Genomic DNA, 22765 nt, shown 5'->3' with positions numbered 1-22765 from the left:
AACTAAAACAGGAGATAGTGGTACCCACAGATTCTCCCAAACCTGATGGAGCCAATGATTTATTGGCAAATCAGGGCATGTATTTTAAAAGGCCCTAAAATTATGAGGTAGCATGGGAAGAAGATAAACTCACCAATGTCTGGGAGATGGGACAAGATAATGGGTATTAAGCTAGTCAGCATCTCTACAGAATTGATACAGGAAAAAAAAAAATCCAAGGTAGCATGTGCTAACTGTCAAATAGATGAGTGTGGATACAGGTGGTGGAAAGTAAAGTTCTGTGAGCAGTCATAGAAAGAAAGAAAGAACAACTATTGTAGGGTGGGGATGTAGAAGAATGCCTCAGTGAATAAAGAAGGAATCGAGTTGAGTTATTAGGTCTGATGATTAACTTAATAGAAGCACTTGAGATTGTGACTGTAAATATCAAATATTCTAAAACATTTTTTTAAAATTTATATACGGTGAACACATTTCATATATACACATTTAAGAGCATAATGATACTCACCCATGTGCCTATCCTCCCTCCTACTTCCTTTCTTATTTTTTCTTTAAATTTTACAATGACATACTTTTAGTTTATAATCACAAGCTTAACCACTCTGCTAAATAAAGAATTCAACAAGTAGTAAGTGGAAAACAGTTGTTCCTCAAGAGAATATACAAGGGCTGTAAACAGTAATCAAAATCTCAAAACGTCAGTTTTGCTCATATATATTGCTTATATTGTACTTTGTATATTACTACAAATCAGGGAAAACATGATATTTGTCTTTTTGGGACTGGCTTATTTCACTAGGCATCGTGGTTTCCAGTTGCATCCATTTAGTTGTAAAAGACAGGATTTTATTTCTTTTTAGGGCTGAGTAGTATTCCATATGCATATACCATATTTTCTTCATCCAATTATCAGTTTATGGACATCTGGGTTGATTCCTTATCTTAGCTATTGTGAATTGAGCTGCGCTAAAACATGGGGTTACAGATAACTCTTTCCTATGCTGATTTCATTTCATTTGGTACATTTTCAGGAGTGGGATGATTGGGTCATGGGAGACCTATTTTCAGATTTCTGAGGAATCTCCATACTAACTTCCATAATGGTTGTACTAGTGTACATTCCCACTAACAGTATATTATTTATTTATATAGGAAGTATTTTCCCCCATATCCTTGTCAGCATTTATTGTTTTTTATTTTTGATGATATCTATTCTAACTGGGTGAAAGCCAGGTGAAACTAAATTATGGTTTTTATTTGTATTTTCCTGATGGCTAGTGAACCTGAACTTTTTTCTTATGTCTGTTGGCCATTTGAATTTTATCCTTTCACAAATGCCTGTTCATATCATTTGCTCATTTCTTGACTGGATTGTTTTGTTGTTGAGTTTCTTGAGTTCTTTATAGTCTCTTAATGGAGTCTTTTGGTTTCCCTATTTATAGGGTCATGTCATCTGCAAACAGGGATAATTTGACTTCCTCCTTTCCAGTTTGTTGTATCCCTTTGATTTCTTTTTCTTGTGCAGTGGCTCTGGCTAAAACTTCCAGAACTATATTGAATAGCAGTGGTGAGAGTAGACGTTCTTGTCTGGTTCCACATCTAAGTGGAAATGCTTCCCGCTTTTTGCCACTCAATATGATGCTGGCTGTGGGTTTGTCATATACTGCCTTGACTGTGTTGAGGAAAGTTTCTTCTATATCCAGTTTGCTTAAGGTTTTTGTTAATCATGAAAGGATGTTATATATATATATATTTAAAGATTTATTTATTTGAGAAATAGAGTTACAGATAGAGGTAAAGACAAAAAGGTCTTCTCTTCCATCCACTGGTTCATTACCCAAATGTGCTCAACAGCTGGAGCAGAGCCGATCTGAAGCCAGGAGCCAGGAGCTTCTTCTGGGTCTCCCATGTGGGTGCAGGGGCCCAAGGACCCAAGCCATCTTCTGCTTTTCCCAGGCCATTAGCAGAGAGCTGGATCAGAAATGGAGCAGCTAGTTCTTGAACCAGTCCCAATTTGGGATGTTGGCACTGAAGGCAAAGGCTTAACCTACTATGCCACAGCACCATCCTAGAATGTTGTATTTTATCAAATGCTTTCTCTGCATCTATTGAGATGGTTTTTATTTATTGATTTGTGTATATTGAACCATCCCTGCATACAGGGATAAATCCCACTTGGTCCGAGTGAATGTAGATTCTATAATTCTATAATTTTTAAGCATTTTTTTATAACTTTTAAAAAAAGATTTATTTATTTATTTGAGAGGCAGAGTTACAGAGAGAGAGGGAGAGACAGATGTCTTCCATCTAGTGGGGAGAGACAGAGAGGTCTTCTGTTTGCTGGTTCACTCCCCAAATGGCCACAACAGCTGTAGCTGGGCTGATTCAAAGCCAGGAGCCAGGAGCTTTTTCCAGGTCTCCCATGTGGAGGTAGGGGCCTATGCACTTGAGCCATCTTCTACTACTTTCCCAGGCCATCAGCAGGGAGCTGGATCATTAGTGGAGCAGGTGGTTCTTGAACCAGCACCCATTTGGGATGCTGGCGCCACAGGCAGAGGCCTAACCTACTATGCTACAGTGCTGGCCACAGGTTCTGTAATCTTAAATAGAAATGTGGACAGGAAATGGAGTGGAGTAACACGGACTGGGGGAGGAGGTGGCATTAAGTATCTGTTTGATTTGAATAGGTGGTTTTTTTTTTTTTGACAGGCAGTTAGGGAGACAGAAAGGTCTTCCTTCCGTTGGTTCACCCCCCAAATGGCTTCCACGGCCGGCGTGCTGCGCTGATCCGAAGCCAGGAGCCAGATGCTTCCTCCTGGTCTCCCATGTGGGTGCAGGGCCCAAGGACTTGGGCCATCCTCCACTGCACTCGCTGGCCACAGCAGAGAACTGGACAGGAAGAGGAGCAACTGGGACAGAACTGGCACCCCAACCGGGACTAGAACACAGGGTGCTGGCGCCGCAGGTGGAGGATTAGCACCAGTGAATAGGTGTATTTTGGTGATGTTAGCAATTGTTGCTGTGCAACAACTGACACAAAGTTGAGGCTTAACACAAAAATCCTGTATTTGTGATTCTGTGGGTTGCCAGATGAGGCTGAATTGAGATGGGAAGTTCTTGGCTCACTCATGGGGCAGTAGACAGCTGGCTGGGATGGGGAGAAGTGTTCTAAGGCTGCTACATATTGAGCTGTTGCAGCTGTTGGTCGGTTCTTAAGTGGTTTGTTTACCTGGCAGCAGAGTTCCAAGGATATGAAAGTGGGTGCAGCAAAGGCTCTTGAAATCCAAGCTTGGGACTCCTGCTATTAGGTACAGAAAATCTGTTTCTATTTTTCATCAGTTTGAGGAGTGCACTTAAACGTGGTTAAAACTTTGGATGGTGCCTGAATGAATATAAAATAGTCTTTAGTGTAACTGACTTCTTTTTTTTTTTTTTTTTTTTTTTTTTGACAGAGTAGACAGAGAGAGAGAGACAGAAAGGTCTTCCTTTTTCCATTGGTTCACCTCCCAATGGCCGCTGCAGCCGGCGCACTGCACTGATCCGAAGCCAGGAGCCAGGTGCTTCTCCTGGTCTCCCATGGGGTGCAGGGCCCAAGGACCTGGGCCATCCTCCACTGCACTCCTGGGCCACAGCAGAGAGCTGGACTGGAAGAGGAGCAACCAGGACTAGAACCCAGCGCCCATATGGGATGCCAGTGCCGCAGGCGGAGGATTAGCCAAGTGAGCCACGGCGCTGGCCCCTGAACAGACTGTTTAAAAGAAAGGTTGGCCGGCGCCACGGCTCATTAGGCTAATCCTCCGCCTGCAGCGCCAGCACCCCGGATTCTAGTCTGGGTTGGGGCGCCGGTTCTGTCCCGGTTGCTCCTTTTCCAGTCCAGCTCTCTGCTGTGTCCCGGGAAGGCAGTGGGTGATGGCCCAAATGCTTGGGCCCTGCACCCGCATGGAAGACCAGGAGGAAGCATCTGGCTCCTGGCTTCAGATCGGCACAGCACGCTAGCTGTAGCAGCCATTTCGGGGGTGAACCAACGGAAGGAAAAGAAAGGTTTACTTATTTGAAAGGCAGAGTGTAACAGAGATAGAGATCTTCCATCTTCTGGTTCATTCACCAAATGCCCATAAGAGACAGTGCTAGAGCAGGCAGGAGCCAAGAATTCCATCTGTGTCTCCCACATGGGTGGCAGGAACCCAAGTACTTGGGGGTGTCTTTTGCTGTCTCCCAGGTACATTACCAGAAAGTTGGAAGGCCAGAGTAGCCAGGACCTAACTACTTGAGTAATTCAGTGACCTGAACCACTCAAGTACTCCAATATAGGAAGCAAGTGTCCCAAAAGGCACCTTAACCCACTGTACCACAGTTCCTACCCCCAAACTGACTTGTTTTTTCCTTATAATATTTATTTATTTATTTATTTATTTGAAAGAGCTAAAGAGAGGGAGAGACAGGGAGAGATCTTCCATACACTGGCACTCTCAAATGGCCCAAATAGGCCTAGCCTACACCAATAGCCTAGAGATCCATCCAGGTCGCCTATGTGGGTGACAAGGTCCCAAGTACTTGGAGATCTTCTGCTTTCCCAGGCACCTTAGCAGGGAGCTGGATTGGGAGCAGGGCAGCCGGGACGCAAACCAATACATTAAATGGCACTCTGGTACGGGATGCTGGTATAACCCACTGCAGTATAATACTGGCCCCCAAACTTACTTTTAGTGTGGGAATTGATATGAACAGAAGTAGTTTTCTTTTGAAACTCAAGATTTTTATTGATTAAATTGATTGTTTTTTTCTCTTATACATCGATAAATAGTGCCATTTGTGCATTGTTTATGTCCACCTCTTAAGCATATAAGAGATACTAGTATTGTTATTGTAACCATTAGCAAGGAGGAGACGTTTTCTGAGCTCCTGGTGAGTTACGGTGGACTTAAGCTATCTCTTTTTGGGGCTTGTGCTGTGGTGTAGCCTCCATCTGTGGTGCCAGCATCCTATATAGGTGTCCTGGCTTCTCCTCTTCCAATCCAGCTCTCTGCTGATGGCCCAAGTGCTTGGGCCCCAACACCCACATGGGTGACCCGAAAGAAGCTCCTGGCTCTCGGCTTCAGATGGGCCCAGCTCTGGCCATGTTAGCCATTTGGGGAGTGAGCCAGAGGTTGAAAGACTCTATCTTTCTGTCTGTAACTCTGCCTCTCAAATAAATAAATAAATCTTAAAAAAAAAAAAAACAAACCCTGAGGCTGGTGCTGCGGCTCACTAGGCTAATCCTCCGCCTGCAGTGCCGGCACCCTGGGTTCTAGTCCCATCAGGGTGCTGGATTCTGTCCCGGTTGCTCCTCTTCCAGTCCAGCTCTCTGCTGTGGCCCGGGAGTGCAGTGGAGGATGGCCCAAGTACTTGGGCCCTGCACCCCATGGGAGACCAGGAGAAGCACCTGGCTCTTGGCTTTGGATCAGCACGGTGCGCCGGCTGCAGCGGCCATTGAGGGGTGGACCAATGGAAAAAGGAAGACCTTTCTCTCTGTCTGTCTCTCTCACTGTCCAATCTGCCTGTCAAAAAAAAAAAAAAAAAAATCTGAAAGATAATATTGAAGGTAGTTATTTGGTAAATTTAAAAACATACAGATAAGTGTTGCTTAACAATGAGGATACTCTGGGAAAAATGTGTTGTTAGGTGATTTTATGGTGTAAACTTTGTAGACTGTACTTTTACAAACCTAGATGGTATAGCCTACTGAATACTTTGACTATGGCATAGCTGTTGCTTTTAAGCTATACACTTGGGCCTGCGCCGTGGCTCACTAGGCTAATTCTCTGCCTAGCGGCGCCGGCACACCGGGTTCTAGTCCTGGTCGGGGCGCCGGATTCTGTCCCTGTTGCCCCTCCTCCAGGCCAGCTCTCTGCTGTGGCCAGGGAGTGCAGTGGAGGATAGCCCAAGTGCTTGGGCCCTGCACCCACATGGGAGACCAGAAGCACCTGGCTCCTGGCTTCGGATCAGCGCAGTGCATCGGCTGCGGCGGCCATTGGAGGGTGAACCAACGGTAAAGGAAGACCTTTCTCTCTGTCTCTCTTTCACTGTCCACTCTGCCTGTCAAAAATTAAAAATAAAAATAAAATAAAAAATAAAAAGCTACACACTTATGTTACTTATACAACATGTTACTAAACTGAGGACTGTGGGGAATTGTAACACAATGGTAAGTACTTGTATATATAAACATATCTAAATATAGAAAAGATACAATGATATAACTCCATTGTAATGTTAGAGGATCTGGTAAGATTATAAATTATATATGTTATATTGCATATGCCCTCTGTCATTGAAAAGTTGCTCTGTGGCAGGTGACTGTTATTAACTTACCGTGTTTCCTGTTTGAAAACACTTAAGTATTCAATAGAGGTTATAGAATTGTTTAATAAAAATATAAAATTAAAGAACACTTGGCAAAAACATGTCAAAATTTATCAGTCAGTGCCCCGCGGACAGTTCCCAGTGTGTTCATGGCATGTGGTGAGCATGAATTAACATAGGCTTGAATTGGTATAACCTTTCAGAAACTCTAGTTTTAAAAATCTGCATGGATATTTCAGAAATTGTCTACTAGTAGAAACATACATTTTATATAATGTTGGGAAGTTCACCAAGCTTTTAAAGGGAATTGTACTGAATAAGATAATATTGATTGTGTCATTCCATTTTTACAGAGGCACCCACTAAAAACTGAGTACTGTTGTGTTTGAATTTTTTTTTAAAGATTTATTTATTTGAAAGAGGTACTGAGAGAAAGAGACAGAGAGGTCTTCATCTGCTGGTTCCTTCCCCAAAGGGTTGCAAAGGCCGGGGCAGAGCCAGGCCCAAGCTGAGAACCAAAGTTTCATTAGGGTCTCCCACGTGGGTTGGCAGGGGCCCAAGTACATGGGCCACCTTCTGCTGGTTTCACAGGCCATTAGCAAGGAGCTGGATCAGAGTGGAGCAGTTGAGACAAATCAGTGCACCTATGGGATGCTGGCATTGCAGGTGGTGGCTTCACCCGCAGTGCCACAATGCTAGCTAGCCCCTGTGTTTGAGCTTCTAGCCCATAATCCCATCCTGGTCCCCCACATCACTGCTTCTCCAGAATGGCTGCAGGGCACTGAGGGTACTGCCAGTGTAATAGCAAATGCTTAGTCTTGTGTACATGTGTCTCCTCCAGATTTCGCCAGAAGTTTGACTATCATTAATCCTGAACAGATGATTGAAAAAGCCAAAGGGGAAACTGCCTATCTACCATGCAAATTTACTGTTAGTGACGAAGACCAGGGACCACTGGACATTGAGTGGCTACTATCACCAGCTGATAATCAGAAGCCGGATCAAGTGGTAAGTTTGATAAGTGCTTGTTCCCTCCCCAAGTGCCTGTACAGATGTTTTAGGTGGCCATCATAGTGCTAATCCTATAGCTGGGTCACGAGCTGGGAAGAAAGCCCAGACTTCCCATGTGCTGACTGGGTGATGGCAGAGATCTCTGTGGTGGGAAGTGAAAACACAAATGTAATGACGTGAGATGGTTAATAAGTGACCAGGATTACAGAATAGGAAAAGGGCACTGGATGTCTTAGAGATGTTTAGACTCTTTCAAGGCAAAGAGGAACTTATGAAAGTTCTGAAAATCTAGAACTGGAAGTATATGACAGAGACAGTCGTGATAGTGAGGCCAGAGTGTGCAGTGTGTGAAGGGATACATAAACTGCATTTTATTAAAGGTTAGGGGGCAGAATCCTCTTTCCTTATTTTTTTCAAGTTAAATATCTTATATAATGAATTTCCTAAAAAGCAACATGAAGATTTATTTTTTAGCATTTATTTATTTATTTGAAACAAGACAGAATTAGAGAGGGAGAGAGAGAGGAGATATTCCATCTGCTGGCTCACTTCCCAAATGTCCACAACAGCCAGGGCTGGCTCAGGCTGAAGCTAGGAGCCAGTTTTATCCAGGTCTCGCATGTGGGTGGCAGGGGCCCAAGTACGTGGGCCATCCTCCTCTGCTTTCCCAGGCCATTAGCAGGGAGCTGGATTGGAGGTGGAACAATCAGGACTCCAACTGGCACTGAAACGGCATGCTGACATTGCATGTGGCAGCTTAATCTGCTGTACCACAATATCAGCCCCACAATGAAGTTTTAAAAAACATTTTTATTTATTTATTTTCATTTTATTTGAAAGCAGAGCGAGCGAGAGAGAAATCTTCCATCTGCTGGCTCTCTCCCCAAATTCCTGTAACAGTGAGTGCTGGGCCAGGATGAAGCCAGGACCCAGGGACTCCATCCTGGTTTCTTGTGTGGATGGCAGGGGCCCAGGTATTTGGACCATCATCTACTGCCTTCACAGGTACATTAGCAGGGAGCTGGATCAGAAGCAGTGCAGCCAGTTCTCTAAATAGAGGCTGTTGGCACTGCGCACATAGGCTTGACCTACCATACTGCAATGCAGCCCTGGCTGTTGTGGTCATTTGGCGATTGAACCAGCTCATGAAAGATGTGTCTTGTATTCTCCTCTCTTCTTTTCCCTCCTGTTTCTCTCCCTGTCAAATAAATATCAATTTAAGTATAAATATATGTTTATTTGAAAGGCAGAGTGACAGAGGGAGAGTAAATAAATTTTATAAAAACAAATATAAATATATGAAAATCTTTTAAAAAATTACATGTTAGTGGCCGGCGCCGTGGCTCACTTGGCTAATCCTCTGCCTGTGGCACCGGCACACTGGGTTCTAGTCCCCGTCGGAGCGCCGGATTCTGTCCCGGTTGCTCCTCTTCCAGTCCAGCTCTCTGCTGTGGCCCGGGAGTGCAGTGGAGGATGGCCCAGGTCCTTGGGCCCTGCACCCGCATGGGAGACCAGGAGAAGCACCTGGCTCCTGGATTTGGATCAGTGCAGTGCGCTGGCCGCAGCGCACCAGCCGTAGCGGCCATTGCGGGGTGAACCAAAGACTAAAAAAAGACCTTTCTCTCTCTCACTGTCCACTCTGCCTGTCAGAAAAAAAATAATAAAATAAAATTAAAAAAAATTACATACTAGTTCCATCTGATACATTTAGTGTAAAAAAAATTAACAGATAAATTACATTAGACTGGGGAGGGGAAAATAAGTTCAAATATTTAGGAGAACTGACAACTATGAATATATGGAAAAGAAATTTTATTTTTACTAATTGTTCATAAAGTAAGGAGTAATTTAAAAGCTAAAAATAAAAGTCTTCCATGTAATGGCTGACATAGTACAGTTAAATAATTAATATTTTTGACAATCCCACTTGGTTTGCCCATAGTGTATTTGTAAAGGAAATAAAGTGCTTTCCCAAGTATGAATGGCTGGGACCATCCCTTGAAGGACATACTTCTGCTCTGATTCTGCCAAGGGGAATTCCTCCTGTTTGCCATAAGCAAAATAAGTTAAACCTGACTTGTCCTGTCTGTTGCCTCCTTGTCTCGTTCTTATTTGCCCTTTGGCGCTCTCTCTGGATGTGCTAGCAGGCTGCAGGCTGAGGTCCTGCAGTTCCCTGCTCTTGCCTTTACAGTCCAGGACCCTGATTCTGTCTGTGGTTAGGGTAGGAGAGCATGGCTCTTCAGTGTTTCCGGCTTAAGACTGGAAATAAGGGAAGCCGATGATGAGCTGCATATAGCGACCCAGAAGCACAGGGTGCCCTGAGCCTGCAGTATCTCTGCTAATTGGAGGACTCCGGCTCTTCTGTGCTGAATGGGAGACATAGCTTTGAGGTCTGTGGACTTAGCTTTGAGAGTCCATTTCTAGCTGAAAAACCTAGCTTGGGACCTCAACCACAGTAAAATCAGACCAAAAGCAAGAGAAAGAGCTAGGGAAAGCCTGATGCACCAGAGGATACTTATGTAGAATTTCATGGACATTGTGTGTTAACTGAGGATTTTTTAAATTTAAATTTATTCATTTTTATTTTTTCAGCCCCCAGTGAGTTCCTAGGAGCTTTTTCCTTTCCCTCCCTCCCTCCCTCCCTCCCTCCCTCTCCCTCTCTCTCTCTCTCTCTCTCTTTCTTTCTTTCTTTCTTTCTTTCTTTCTTTCTTTCAAGATTTTATTTATTTTAGAGGTAGAGTAACAGAAAGGTCTTCCATCTGCTCAGCCAATCCAAAGCCTGGAGCCAGACACCTCTGAGTCTCCCATGCATGTGCAGGGGTCCAAGCACTTGGCCCATCTTCCAGTGCTTTCCCAGGCCATAGCAGGGAGCTAGATAAGAGGAGCAGCCAGGACACAAACCCATATGGGGATGCCAGTGCTGCAGGCGAAAGCTTAGCCTACTATGCCACAGCACTGGCCTGAGGCTGGATTTTAGTGTATTTAATCTAGCAGGCAGTGTGGTTAGGGGTCTGAAGACTGATGCAGATATTTCTGTTCTTATTCCTTGTGTGGTCTCTGGTCTCTGCCATAGGCAGTGTATTACTTAAGTCTTTAAAAATGACACTAAAATTACACATTCAGAAATAAGGGAAAACATCCAGAGATTGGAAGACACATGCTCAGGGTTGGTCCCTCAGTGGGTAACAGCTGCAGTTGGGATTTGAACCCTGGTCTCTGACTTTCACCTGCGCTTCCTTTTGTCCTTTGCACGATCCTGTATTAACTGTCATGTTTCATAAACCTTGCATGTAAGGTAGGAACAAATATACCTTGGAATTGTTAGGAGAATACAGTAAAAAACTATATGCCACAAGCATTTGTCTGCTGTAAATGAATAGAAATGTTAATCCTGTGCAGTGCCAAGCCAAACAGCTCTGGTCTGCATGTTAGCTGTGTGACTTTGTAAAAGTTAATCTGTGAAGTGGAGAATGGGACTGGGAATGGGAGAGGAAGGAGGAGGAAGGGTAGGAGAGTGAGTGGGAAGGCATGTATGGTGGGAAGAAACACTGTATTCCTAAAGATGTACTTATGAAATACATGAAGTCTGTGTTCCTTAAATAAAAGGTTTCTTTGGGGGGGAAAATAAATAAATAAATGATTAATTAAAAAAAATTGATCTATGAGAGTCATTGCTTTCCTCAGCTTAAATATGAGGCAGGCAATACCATTAGCCTTGCAGCATTGTAAAAAAGAATGAATGAAGATGTGAAAAAGTGCCTGGTAAATGTTAGTTTGTTATTTATTTTCACTTGTTCATTAATTTATTTATTTATGGATGGCTACTTTCCAGGGTACACTTTAGCAGGAACCTGAATTGGAAATGGAGTAGCTGGGACTTGAGCCAAAGCACTCTGATATGAGATGTGGGTGTCTCAAGTGGTGATGTAACAGGCCCGCCCCAGTTCTTTATTTCTTAACTACTATTTCTAATGTTCTTTTCATGGGAAAAAGCTTAGAAGGGGACACATTTGATTGCCATGATGAGCGGGTCTTTAAATGACTACTAAAGTGTGTGTACTTAATAGCAAAATGGGTATTTGGAGGTACAGTAGAGGGACCAGCATTGTGGTGCAGTGAGTTAAGCTGCTGCCTGTGATGCCAGCATATCATATCAGAGTGCCAGCTTAGATGCAGCTCCCTGCTAATGTGTCTGGGAAGGCAACCGGAGATGGTCCAACTGCCTGGGCCTCTCCCACCCACAGGGGAGACCCAGATGTAGTTTCAGGCTCCTGGTCCAGCCCCAACCATTTCAGTCATTTGGGAGTGAAGCAGCAGATGGAAGATCTGTTTCTCTGTTTCACCCTCTCTCTCTGTCAGCCTGTCAAATAAATAAAATAAATCTTTAAAATAAAAAAAGTACAATAGAAATACAAGCTACTTTAAATAAAGCTAGAGGAGCCTCTATTGTGGAGTTCTTAGTGTTGCTAATGACAAGTGGGTGTGGAGCAAATAAAGCCATGGCTTGTGTTCAAGTCAGCTGTGACTTTTCAGCCCCTTCTTTTATTTGCTTAACAAACTGGTATTGGTGCCTCCTAGATACAGACACTATATAAATAAGATTATAAGTGGATTAGGGGTGAAGTCCGTATGATAGGAAAGGAGGTAATACAGAAAAGAACCCATGTCCTTCCACTCAGGAAGTTCCTACAGAAGGAACTTGGAAAAAGGAGTTCTTGATGCCACTTATTTTGATTAAATTATACCATAAGTAGTGTCAGGGATTTGAAAACAACTCACAGGACATAGACTGTTGAGTGTTGCACCGCTGCTCTTTGGTCTTTGAGTGACAAATTCATCAGTGAATGCAAAACAGGAAAATGCATTAGCAGGAACAGTGATGGCTAATACTTGAGTTGGGCCCCTGCCATCCAGTGGGAAAAGCTGAGTTGGGTTTTTGGCTCCTGGCTTTTTCTTGGCCCAGCCCTGGTTGTTGTGGGCATTTAGAGACTGAATCAGTAGATGGGAGTTCTTTCTGTCTCTCAAATTTAAGAAACAAAGCAAAACAAACAAAAAAAAATCAAAAAACCAGTTATTGTGGAAGCCTTCTCCAGGATTACATTAATCCCTTTTTGTTTTCTCATTCAATGATTTGGATAATCATAGCGTTCCTGATCCTACTGTGTTCTCTGTATGGATTCTGTAGTAGCATCATATATTCAGAGCTTTTTTAATGGAACAGGTATGTTTTGTTTATTTTTTCCCTCTGTCTTACTTTGATTTTCTTTTAGATTATTTTATATTCTGGAGACAAAATTTATGTTGACTACTATCAAGATCTGAAAGGACGAGTACATTTTACAAGCAATGATATCACATCTGGTGATGCATCAATAAATGTAACAAATTTACAGTTATCGGATATCGGCATTTATCAGTGTAAAGTGAAAAAAGCTCCTGGTGTTGCAAATAAGAAAGTTCAACTTACAGTTCTTGGTAAGTTATTTTTATTTGTATTAATGTGTTACTTAGTAACAGAGTAAGTGGTCACAGAATAGTAGTAGCACAAATATTTATACAAGACAAACCTTAGCTTTTTCAAGTAATAATTTTAAATATTTGAAGTATTTGTAATGTCATTAGTTGGCTTAAAACATAAAGCTAACATCTTTGGGGAAAGAGAGTAGAAAAATGTAAATGACCAACTGCTTTATGAAACTCTTTATTAAAGAGTTTGCAGATAAGTAGCATGGTATGGCATAAAGGCGTAGCATGGTATGGCATTAAGAACCTTGCTATGATTTGAGTTTGGTTTCTCCCCAGCAAAATTTGTGTGCAGGTTCATTTCCCCTATGTAACGGTCTTGAGAGGTAGTGGAATCTTGAAGAGGTAATTAGGTAGTTCCCCAAGAGTGGGTTTGTTCTCTCAGGAATGAGTTTTCATTTTATTTGTTTATTTTTAAAGATTTATTTATTTATTTGAGAGGCAGAGTTACTAACAGAGGACAGAGAGGTCTTCAGTCTGCTGGTTCACTCCTCAGATGGCCACAGTGGCTGGAACTGGGCCCATCTGAAGTCAGGAGCCAGGAACTTCTTCCAGGTCTCCCACCTGAGTTCAGGGGCCTAAGCACTGGGGCCATCCTCTGCTGCTTTCCTAAGCTATTAGCAGGGAGCTGGATCAGAAGTGGAGCAGCTGAGACTTGAACTGGCACCCATGTGGGATGCTGGTGCTGCAGGTGTAGGCTTAATGCTGTAGCGCTGGCCCTAGGAATGAGTTTTTCCCTCTCTCTCTCATGTGCCTGTTTACCCTCCACAAAAGAGTCCCTCTGCAGAAGCCAGGGAATGCTAGTGTCGTGCTCTTGGACCTCCAGAACGATGAGCTGAATGAATCCCTTTCCCTTATAGAATAAGCGTTGAGTATTTTGTTACATCAACAGCAGACTAAGACAGACCCTAAGTCAGCAGTTAGGAGATATGAGTTTTTTTTTTTTACCTTGTCTTTAGAATGTCTTGAAAATTATATAGAATTTTAAATAGTCCTTTTCTTAGGCTTCAGCCTATTTTTTTTGAAACATAAAGTGATTTAATTATTGTTAAACCCATCAAATCTCATTCATTTCAAAATTCTGTGTTTCGTGGGCTTTGAGCATCTATCTTCATTAACCCAGAGAATAAATGAGGTTTCTATGATGACTAATCAAACACAGTCAATGTGTGGCTTCATGACAGGGTTACATTCTGAGAAACGTTTCACTGGGCGATTTTGTCCTTATATGAACATCTTAGAGTTTACTTACCCAAACTTAAAAATGATTCATTACTACACATCTAGGCTATATGGTACATACTGTCAAATACTCAGTCATTGAAATGTTATGTTGCACATGACTATATTTAGGTGTAGGAGATGGAATATGAGAGAGGGACTTGAATTAGTAAGGCCATTAGATATGAGTTATTTAATTGCCCTGACCTTACTGTTACTTTTGTTTAAAGGAGATTAGGCAGATGCTAGGATGTCTTAGAGCTCATTGATAGTTAAGAAAGACAAAATGTAAACTGCTTTGTAAATGTCAAAAGACTACAAAGTTTATTGCTGTTTTCAAGATTCTGTGATAATGTGCATGCTGTTAATCTCTTCAGTTGAGAAAGTGATTCATAAATACACTTCTAAAATCTTGCGGTGGTAGATTTACACAAAATGTACAATGACTACCATGTAGAAAAATATAGCTATCTATTTTATGACAATAAATGCCCCTATTCTTTGATCTAACATATCAGGTTTAGAGTGATGGCTTTATTCCAAATTTTTTTAAAAAATATATTAAAAGGTTTGAGTGATAACTTGAGAAACAAGAAGTGATACTTGCTAGAAAAGCCAAGGGCATCCTAGGACATTACCAGTCAGTAATGGACAGTAAGGACAGGTCCTCCCATAACTGCTTTTACCTTCTTTTTGTTTTAGAGAACTGATTAGGGATTGATTAGAGAAGTAGTTAAGTGTTTGGTGTTAGAGTTATCTTAAACACCCACCTTTTTTTTTTTTTTTTTTAAGATTTATTTATTTATTTGAAAGAGTTACATAGAGAGAGGAGAGGCAGAGAGAGAGGTCCTCCATCTGCTGGTTCACTCCCCAATTGGCCACAATGACTGGAGCTGCGCTGATCCAAAGTGAGGAGCCAGGAGCCTCTTCTGGGTCTTCCACATGGGTACAGGGGCCCAAAGACTTGGGCTGTCTTCCGCTGCTTTCCCAAGCCATAGCAGAGAGCTGGATTAGAAGTGGAGCAGCCAACACTCAAACCAGCACCCATATGGGATGCTGGCACTGTAGGGTAGGCAGCGGCTTTATCTGCTATGCCACAATGCCAGCCCCAAATACCCATCTTTTTTAAAGAATGAAAATCAGGGCAGGAACAAAAATGAAAATTTTTGTGTGGATATAAGTGAACCTGAACAAGGACCCAGAAAAAGGGATATGGTAATGTTGGAAATCTTAGAAAGTGTTTATATTGTGAACACATGGAAAGACATTTTTTTTAAGTAAATGAGTAAAGAGGTAAAAATTTCTCTTACAGTTGATCTGAGCTTTTTACTCCAGGATGCCTGAGCTTATAACTGTGACTGTACCTTCTTTTAACACTGCTCTCCAGGAAGTATTGAGTTAAGATTTACATGGAATTTCAGCTGCTTCATGATGGACCAAGCACATTATACCTGCTTATAAGAGTTATTGTGAAACCCTTGTTTGATGGGGCAGGTTCACTGGGAAGAATGGAGTTGACATGTATTCACTGAAGAGTTGTGGACAAATGCCATGTTATTTTCTTTCTCTCTCTCTCTCTCTGTGTATGTGACTGGATTCTGTGACCAGGTTCTGGGTAAATAAATCTGTAGTTCCTAACTGACGCTGTCATTACAGTGTAAGGCAGCACATACCCCAGAGGGAACCTGGAAGGGCTAGCAGTGATGGCACAAGATGTGGCTGGCCACCCTGCTGGCAGCAGCCGTGACTGCTCAGCAGCACAATTGACCCTTTTATATGAAACCTCCAACCCCAGCATATTTCCTCCTCAGAATGCGTCGGGGGGAAGCACTGATTCAGCTGCCTTATCTGCTAACTCCATAGAGAATTACTAGAGCCAGGTAAACTCTGAATTCCAGCAAGGAAGGAGAGAGGGAGAAATCAGAGCAAGATAAGAAAGGGGGGAAGTAATTGCTGAAGGGAAGTAGGGGTGACTAATACTCTGATTCAGTGAAATTCACAAGGGGCAGGGAAGAACTTCTTGTAGCGTTTTCTTGTTTTCTTCCGTGTTTTTGGATGAGTCATAACCACTGCTGGGAGAAACCACAGGATTGTTTTGAGAGTGAAAATTGGACGGGAGCATATCTTCTAGCTTCGCCTAAAAATTCTTTCTGCATAATCTGGGGCAAACATTAGATTGAGTGCTCTCTAATGACCCAACCAGGGGCAGTGAGTCAATTGGAGTTTTCATTTGGTTCACTGATAGTGGCTCTGCCTAATACTATTTATTTATTTATCTATATATTTGAGAGGCAAAGACAGACACAGAGAGAGCATTTATCCACTGGTTCACTCTGCTGATGGGTTCTGGAGCCAGGAGCCCAGAATCCAAGCAGGTCTGCCATGTGGATGGCAGATACTCAAGTTTTTGGGCCATTATCCACTTCCTCCGACAGTCTGTACTAACAGGAATCTGGAATCAGAAGAGGAGCATAGCTGGGACTTGACCCCAAGTTCTCCAAGATGGGATGCAGTCACCCCAAGTGGCATCTTAACCTCTGAACCCAAAGTACACCTGTGATAGTGAATTTTGTGGGAAATCTAAAGATGTCATCACCGTGGCATTCATAGGGTAATGCGTCCTGTGCCCTGCATTGCTGTGAACCCAGGGGGCTTATTTTCCTGGATGTCAGGCTCAGGATGTTGCATTCCCAGAGCCTCCCTGTCTTTCAGACATACTAAAAATGTCCATGGTTACCACTCAGTAAATAAGGTGAAGTGGATAAGGATAGCAGAAGCAGCTGATAGGAGGTTAACATTGTGGCCACATGTCACTAGCTCCACTTCCCCGGGAGCTCTGAAAGGACCTATTATTGAGCCTTTTGGTGTAAAGAGTGGTATTTGGTAAAGTATTAAGCCTGTTTACTGTAATGTAGTTTTAAAATGTTATCCCAAAAAGTAAAAAAAAGGGGGGAGGGGGCGGAATATCATTATGTTCTAGAATTGTATCTACAAATCACATTGAATCTGTTAAAACCTAATTAAAAATTAAAAAAGTATTTTATTGAAGAGCAGAGCATGCACAAATAACAGTTTACTGGAAGTGTATACAGTGTATACAAACTGTACCATGCCCCCAGAACACAGGGTACGCAGCATGTGTGGTGGCTCAGTCAACACTGATCCTAAATGTCCTGAGGAATTTTCAAGCCGTTGGTACAGGACAGGGCTCTCCCCTTTTTATTTTGAAATAATTTTACTTTTATAGAAAAGTTGCAAAACTACTAGAGAGTTTTTTAGCATATACCCATCATCTGATTTCTGCTGATGTTGACCTCTTACAAAATCATATTATAGCAAAGTCAAGAAATTAATTGGTATAATACTATTAATTAAACTAATAACTTCATTTTAACTTCAGTTTCCCACTAATATCCTTTTTGTACTAGGATTGAGTCTAGTGTTCACATTGCATGTGTATCTTCTTTATCTTCTGCAGTCAAGTCAGGGGGTACATGGTGCCATGTCTTACTATTGATTATAATCACTTGGTTTATCTGATGGGTTCCTCCTGTATAAAATTATTATTTTCCCTTCAGCAATTAAATATATATCTCTTGGGATAGTTACTTAAAGACTACATAAATATCCTCTTTCTACTTCAAATTTTCCTCATAGATCTTAGTATCTATTAATAGATTTTGCTGGGAGTCATAGAATTTTTGCACCAAGTAAAATGACATCATGATAAAAAGTGTATTCTGTTCCATGTAGGGATTTAGACTGTATTCCCTGTAGAAAAAGGTAGGCCATTAGCATGGAAGATGATGATGAAATAATACATGTATGAAGCACAGATTGCTAAATTGGTGGTGTAGTGTGGCAGTGTACATTGATGGTCACATACCCGTGTCTGGGAAGCCCTCTTGGCTATGGTAATGATCATGGAGGCAAGTGTGCCGAGGACAGTGACCAAGTATTCTGGAATCCCAAAGTAAAGAAATATTAAGGGGACAAGACTTAATTTCTAGGTTTCCTCTGTGGTTTTCTGTCTTTCTTTCCAGCAAGAGTGCCATAGATTAGGAGTCAGTCTTCCTTGTCATTTTTTAATGGTTGGGAGTTGGCACATAAAAGACTTGTACTTCCTTCTCCCAGTAGAAAGCAGGTGGGCCACTCCCAAGTGGCACTCAGAGTATTGGTATAGGTCTTGGAACAGCAATAAAATATAGACTATTTCCTACTGTTGCTTACAACCCCACTTTACCTTATGCGCCTTTTACTAGGATACTCAATTACTATGTGCTCCTATGCCCTGCCAGCACCCATTCCACCACTTTTTAAAATCTATACTTAGAAACAGCTGGTGGAGAGCTGATCTCTGCCTTCTTGAGAGAATCCTTGGAGTGCTCTTGGTCAGTGGAACCCCACAGTTCTTTATGGTGCCCTTCCTTACTGGTTTGGCTAGTTAGGTTTTAACAGTAGTCCCCAAACTGAAAAGTTTTTGTTGGTAGGTGAATGGTTCAGCAAACTTGTGATATAGTCCATTCAATGAAATACTACCAAGCAATAAAAAAGAATGATTACATACAACAACATGGATCCGTCTCATGAAAAATATGCTGAATTGAAGAAGTAAGATAAAAAAGCACCTACTTTGTTATTTTGTTACTCCAGAAGAAGCAGAACTAATCTGTAGCAGTAGAAATCTTATCAGAAGCAGCTTTGGGTTAAGTTTTGGAGTGAAATTAACCACAACCAACATGAGGGATCTTTCCTGAGAGAACTACAGTGGTGTTTAATAGGTGTAAGTATACATACTAATTAAAAGTGAACAACCCACATAATTAACATGTATTAATTTTATTGTATGAATATTATGCCTTAATAAAGTTCAGCAAGAGTGTGCTACACCAAGGTGTTAATCCAGGGTTGGGGTTGAGTGGCAGATAACAGGGTTGGCAGCTGCTCTGAACAGCTGTTATTAGAACCTGAAATATGAATATGATCTCGAACTTACTTTCTTGTAATACTGCTCTCTCAGTAGATTTGTGTTAATGTGAAATGTTAATTGGTCCTTGCTATGCTATGTAAATTGTCCCTGTTAGCAGCATGAGTGATTGTGAACCCCTGATGGGGGTGACAGCAGCTAGAGGGAGATGACTTGGGGTACAGACTCCCAGAGGGCTACATGTCAAGCATGGAGAAGAACAGGTAAGGAATGGAGCGGGAAGCTTCTGTCAATCTCAAGTGGCCAGGCTGCACCGTGTGTCCTTCATGGAATGGAGGGGCACCAGGTTGTGCACGAGAGACTGTGAAAGCACCTTATGTAGTAGCTGCTTGCCTAAGTTCATTCTTGCCTGTTTCATAGTCAGTAAAGCTGAGTAAGGTGATGTTGACAACCTTTGGGGGGCCTTTCATGCTTTTGTCATTTCTGGGCTCAGGACCAACTGATCCTGAGTCAGTGTTTGTGCACCATACTGTGTGTTTAAAGTAATTATTACAAAAACAAACACTGTTTGTTTACAGCAATCTAAAGTTGTAATTTGTTTTTTCAGTTAAGCCTTCAGGTATAAGATGCTTCATTGATGGGTCAGAAGAAATTGGAAATGACTTTAAACTAAAATGCGAACCCAAAGAAGGTTCGCTTCCATTACGATATGAATGGCAAAAACTGTCTGACTCTCAGAAAATGCCCGACTCATGGTTACCAGGTACTGCCAATGATAAAAATTGTACCATGTGCCATTGATTTGGACTTTATATACAGTAGGGTTTGTGTGTGTGTGTGTGTTTGTACACTATATATTGTAAATTCTTAAATGCCTCCTGTTTTCTATATAGAACAATCAAAATTTCCATGGAAATTATTCAGTGTTTTATAATGACAATTTAGATATATAAAATGAATGAAGAAAAGTTTCTATAATGATTTCACTTTTTAGGATGTAATTATTTTGTATTTATTTATTTATTTTTTTCTGACAGGCAGAGTTAGACAGTGAGAGAAAGAGACAGAGAGAGGTCTTCCTTCCATTGGCTTACCCCCAAAATGGCTGCTACGGCCGGCGCGCTGCGCCGATCTGAAGCCAGGAATCAGGTGCTTCTTCCTGGTCTCCCATGCGGGTGCAGGGCCCAAGCACTTGGGCCATCCTCCACTGCACTCCCGGGCCACAGCAGAGAGTTGGCCTGGAAGAGGAGCTACCGGGACAGAACTGGCGCCCCAACTGGGACTAGAACTTGGAGTGCCGGCGCCGCAGGCCGAGGATTAGCCTAGTGAGCCACGGTGCCGGCCTTTGTATGTATTTTCTAATTGATTGGACATAATCACAAGCATCAGATAGTGGCTGATTATTTGGATGTTGAGGTTTTGCCTAGAATCATGTCAGAGCTACTCTAATATATCCACAGTCTGTACATTAAAAAAAAACAAAAAACAAAAAACAAAAAACCTGTGTGACACTAACTAGGAAGTATTAAATTGACTAAGCCTGATCATTCACATATAAATATATTTTAAAGATTTATTTATTTATTTGAAAGTCAGAGTTACACAGAGAGAGAAGGAGAGGCAGAGAGAGAGAGAGAGAGGTCTTCCATCTGCTGGTTCACTCCACCATTGGCCGCAATGGCTGGAGCTAAGCCAACCCGAAGCCAGGAGCCAGGAGCTTCTTCCGGGTCTCCCAAATGGGTAAGGGCCCAAAGACTTGGGCCATCTTCTGCTTTCCCAGGCCCTAACAGAGAGCTGGATTGGAAGTGGAGCAGCCGGGACTCGAACCGGCGCCCATATGGGATGCTGGCACTGCAGGTGGGGGCTTTACCCGCAGCGCCACAGTGCTGGCCCCTCACATATGTATTGTAATTGATCTGTTGGTTCAAATTGATTACCATGTTCTACCATCCTTCCAACCATTCCAACCTGGTCTTAAGTAGGTTTTTCTTGCTGCCTCTCTCTCTCTCTTTTTTTTTTTCCAGCTAAGAGGTCAAACTAAATGATCCCTGTAACTTTATTTTGTATATTTCTTTTTTCTTTTTTAAAGATTTGTTTACTTATTTGAAGGCAGAATTACAGAGTGAAAGGGAGAGACAGAGAGATAGAGAGATCATCCATCCACAGGTACAATCCCCAAGTGGCCGCAATGGCCAAGGCTGGCCAGGGTGAAGCCAGGAGCCTGGAACTCTGTGTCTTCCATGTGGTGTTATGGACCCAGGTACTTGGGCTGTCTTTTGCTGCTTTCTCAAGCATATTAGCAGGGAGCTGAATCAGAAGTAGAACAGCTGGGATTTGAACCAGCACTCATGTGGGATGTTGTCATTAAAAACAATGGCTTAACTTTCTGTGCCACAATATTCGCCCCTGTATACTTCCTCTATTTGGGAGGATAAAGAGGTTTGCAAGTTTTCCTGTTGCTTGAAACAGCTTTTGTGGGGTAAGATATTTTTCATAAGTAGTTGTGACCTCAGATTGATGAACCCTGCTTCTGCTGGGGCTTTGTGACTTACAGGATCATAGTTATTTTTGTCTTGATTCATATGATCTGTAGGCATGATTGATAGAACTGGAGATATGCATGACCTCAATGACTGTATCCATTTTTTTTAAGAGTTATTTATTTATTTGAAAGGCAGAGTTACAGAGACAGGGAGAGACAGAGAGACACCTTCTGCTGGTTCACTCTCCAGGTGGCTGCAGTGGTCCGGGCTGGGCAGGCCAAAGCCAGGAGCCAGGGACATCTGGGTCTCCCTTATGGGTACAGGGGCCCAAGTACTTGAGCCATCTTCTACTGTTTTTCCAGATGAATTAGCAGGGAGCTGGATCAGAAGTTGAACAGCCACGACTCCACATGGTGCCCATATGTGATTCTGGCACTGCAGACAGTGGCTTTACCTGCTACACCACGGCGCCAGCCCCTATTTCCAGTTTTGATCTGTCTTGTTTTTAACTTGATTGTCAAACTTGGTAGGATTTTCCTTTACTAAAAATTCAGAGCAATGCATACTGAGGTTTTCTTTTCCTCTAGAAATGACTTCACCTGTTATATCTGTAAAAAATGCCACTTCTGAGTACTCTGGGACCTATAGTTGTACAGTCAGAAACCGGGTGGGCTCCGATCAGTGTCTGCTGCGCCTAGATGTTGTTCCTCGTAAGTATCTTTTTTTCAATCTGTTGTGATAATGTTGTGTTTATTATTTTTAGATAATTTCCTTTAATTCAGTCACCAAGTGCATATTGAGGACAAGGGGGTGCTAAATTTGATTAGAGTGCTTTGTGGCTTAGTAAAACATTGTAATGTATTTAGAAGGTAAGAGATGGCAAATCAACTCTTTTACCCATATTTAACCATTATGAGTATGAGCTACTTAGAATATTTTTTTTTTTAAAGATTTATTTATTTATTTGAAAGGCAAAGGTACAGAGAGAGACAGAGGGATCTTCTGTCTGCTGGTTAACTCCCCAAATGGCCACAAGGGCTGGAGCTGGGCAGGTCTGAAGCCAGGAGATTCTTCCAGGTCTCCCATGTGGGTACAGGGACCCATGTACCAGGGCCTTTCTCTGCTTCTTTCCCAGGCACATTAGCAGGGAGCTGGATTGGAAGCAGAACAGTCAGGACTTGAATTGGTACCCACATGGGATACTGGCATCGCAGGCAGAGGCTTTATCCGCCTTGCCACATGTTGGCCCTAGTAT

General features: G+C 42.3%; 1 protein-coding gene across 6 annotated transcripts in view; it reads left to right on the top strand.

The window, feature by feature from the left end:
* The window catches only part of CXADR (CXADR cell adhesion molecule), an 84344-nt gene that overhangs the window by 35945 nt on the left and 25634 nt on the right, over positions 1 to 22765 (top strand). For 5 of the 6 annotated variants that reach the window (XM_089330282.1, XM_089330279.1, XM_089330280.1 and 2 more), the window contains exons 2-5: positions 7187 to 7353; positions 12627 to 12831; positions 19635 to 19790; positions 22098 to 22220. In XM_089330282.1, coding sequence (XP_089186408.1) covers positions 7187 to 7353; positions 12627 to 12831; positions 19635 to 19790; positions 22098 to 22220 — 651 coding nt within the window. The other variant, XM_089330283.1, reaches the window with a different exon arrangement.

Source organism: Oryctolagus cuniculus, chromosome 4 (genome assembly GCF_051225735.1).
Source record: "Oryctolagus cuniculus isolate XC-2025 breed Fujian yellow rabbit chromosome 4, ASM5122573v1, whole genome shotgun sequence".
Taxonomy (NCBI): Eukaryota; Metazoa; Chordata; class Mammalia; order Lagomorpha; family Leporidae; genus Oryctolagus; species Oryctolagus cuniculus.
Note: the sequence above shows the minus strand (reverse complement) of the source record. Positions and strands in the feature narration are given on the sequence as shown.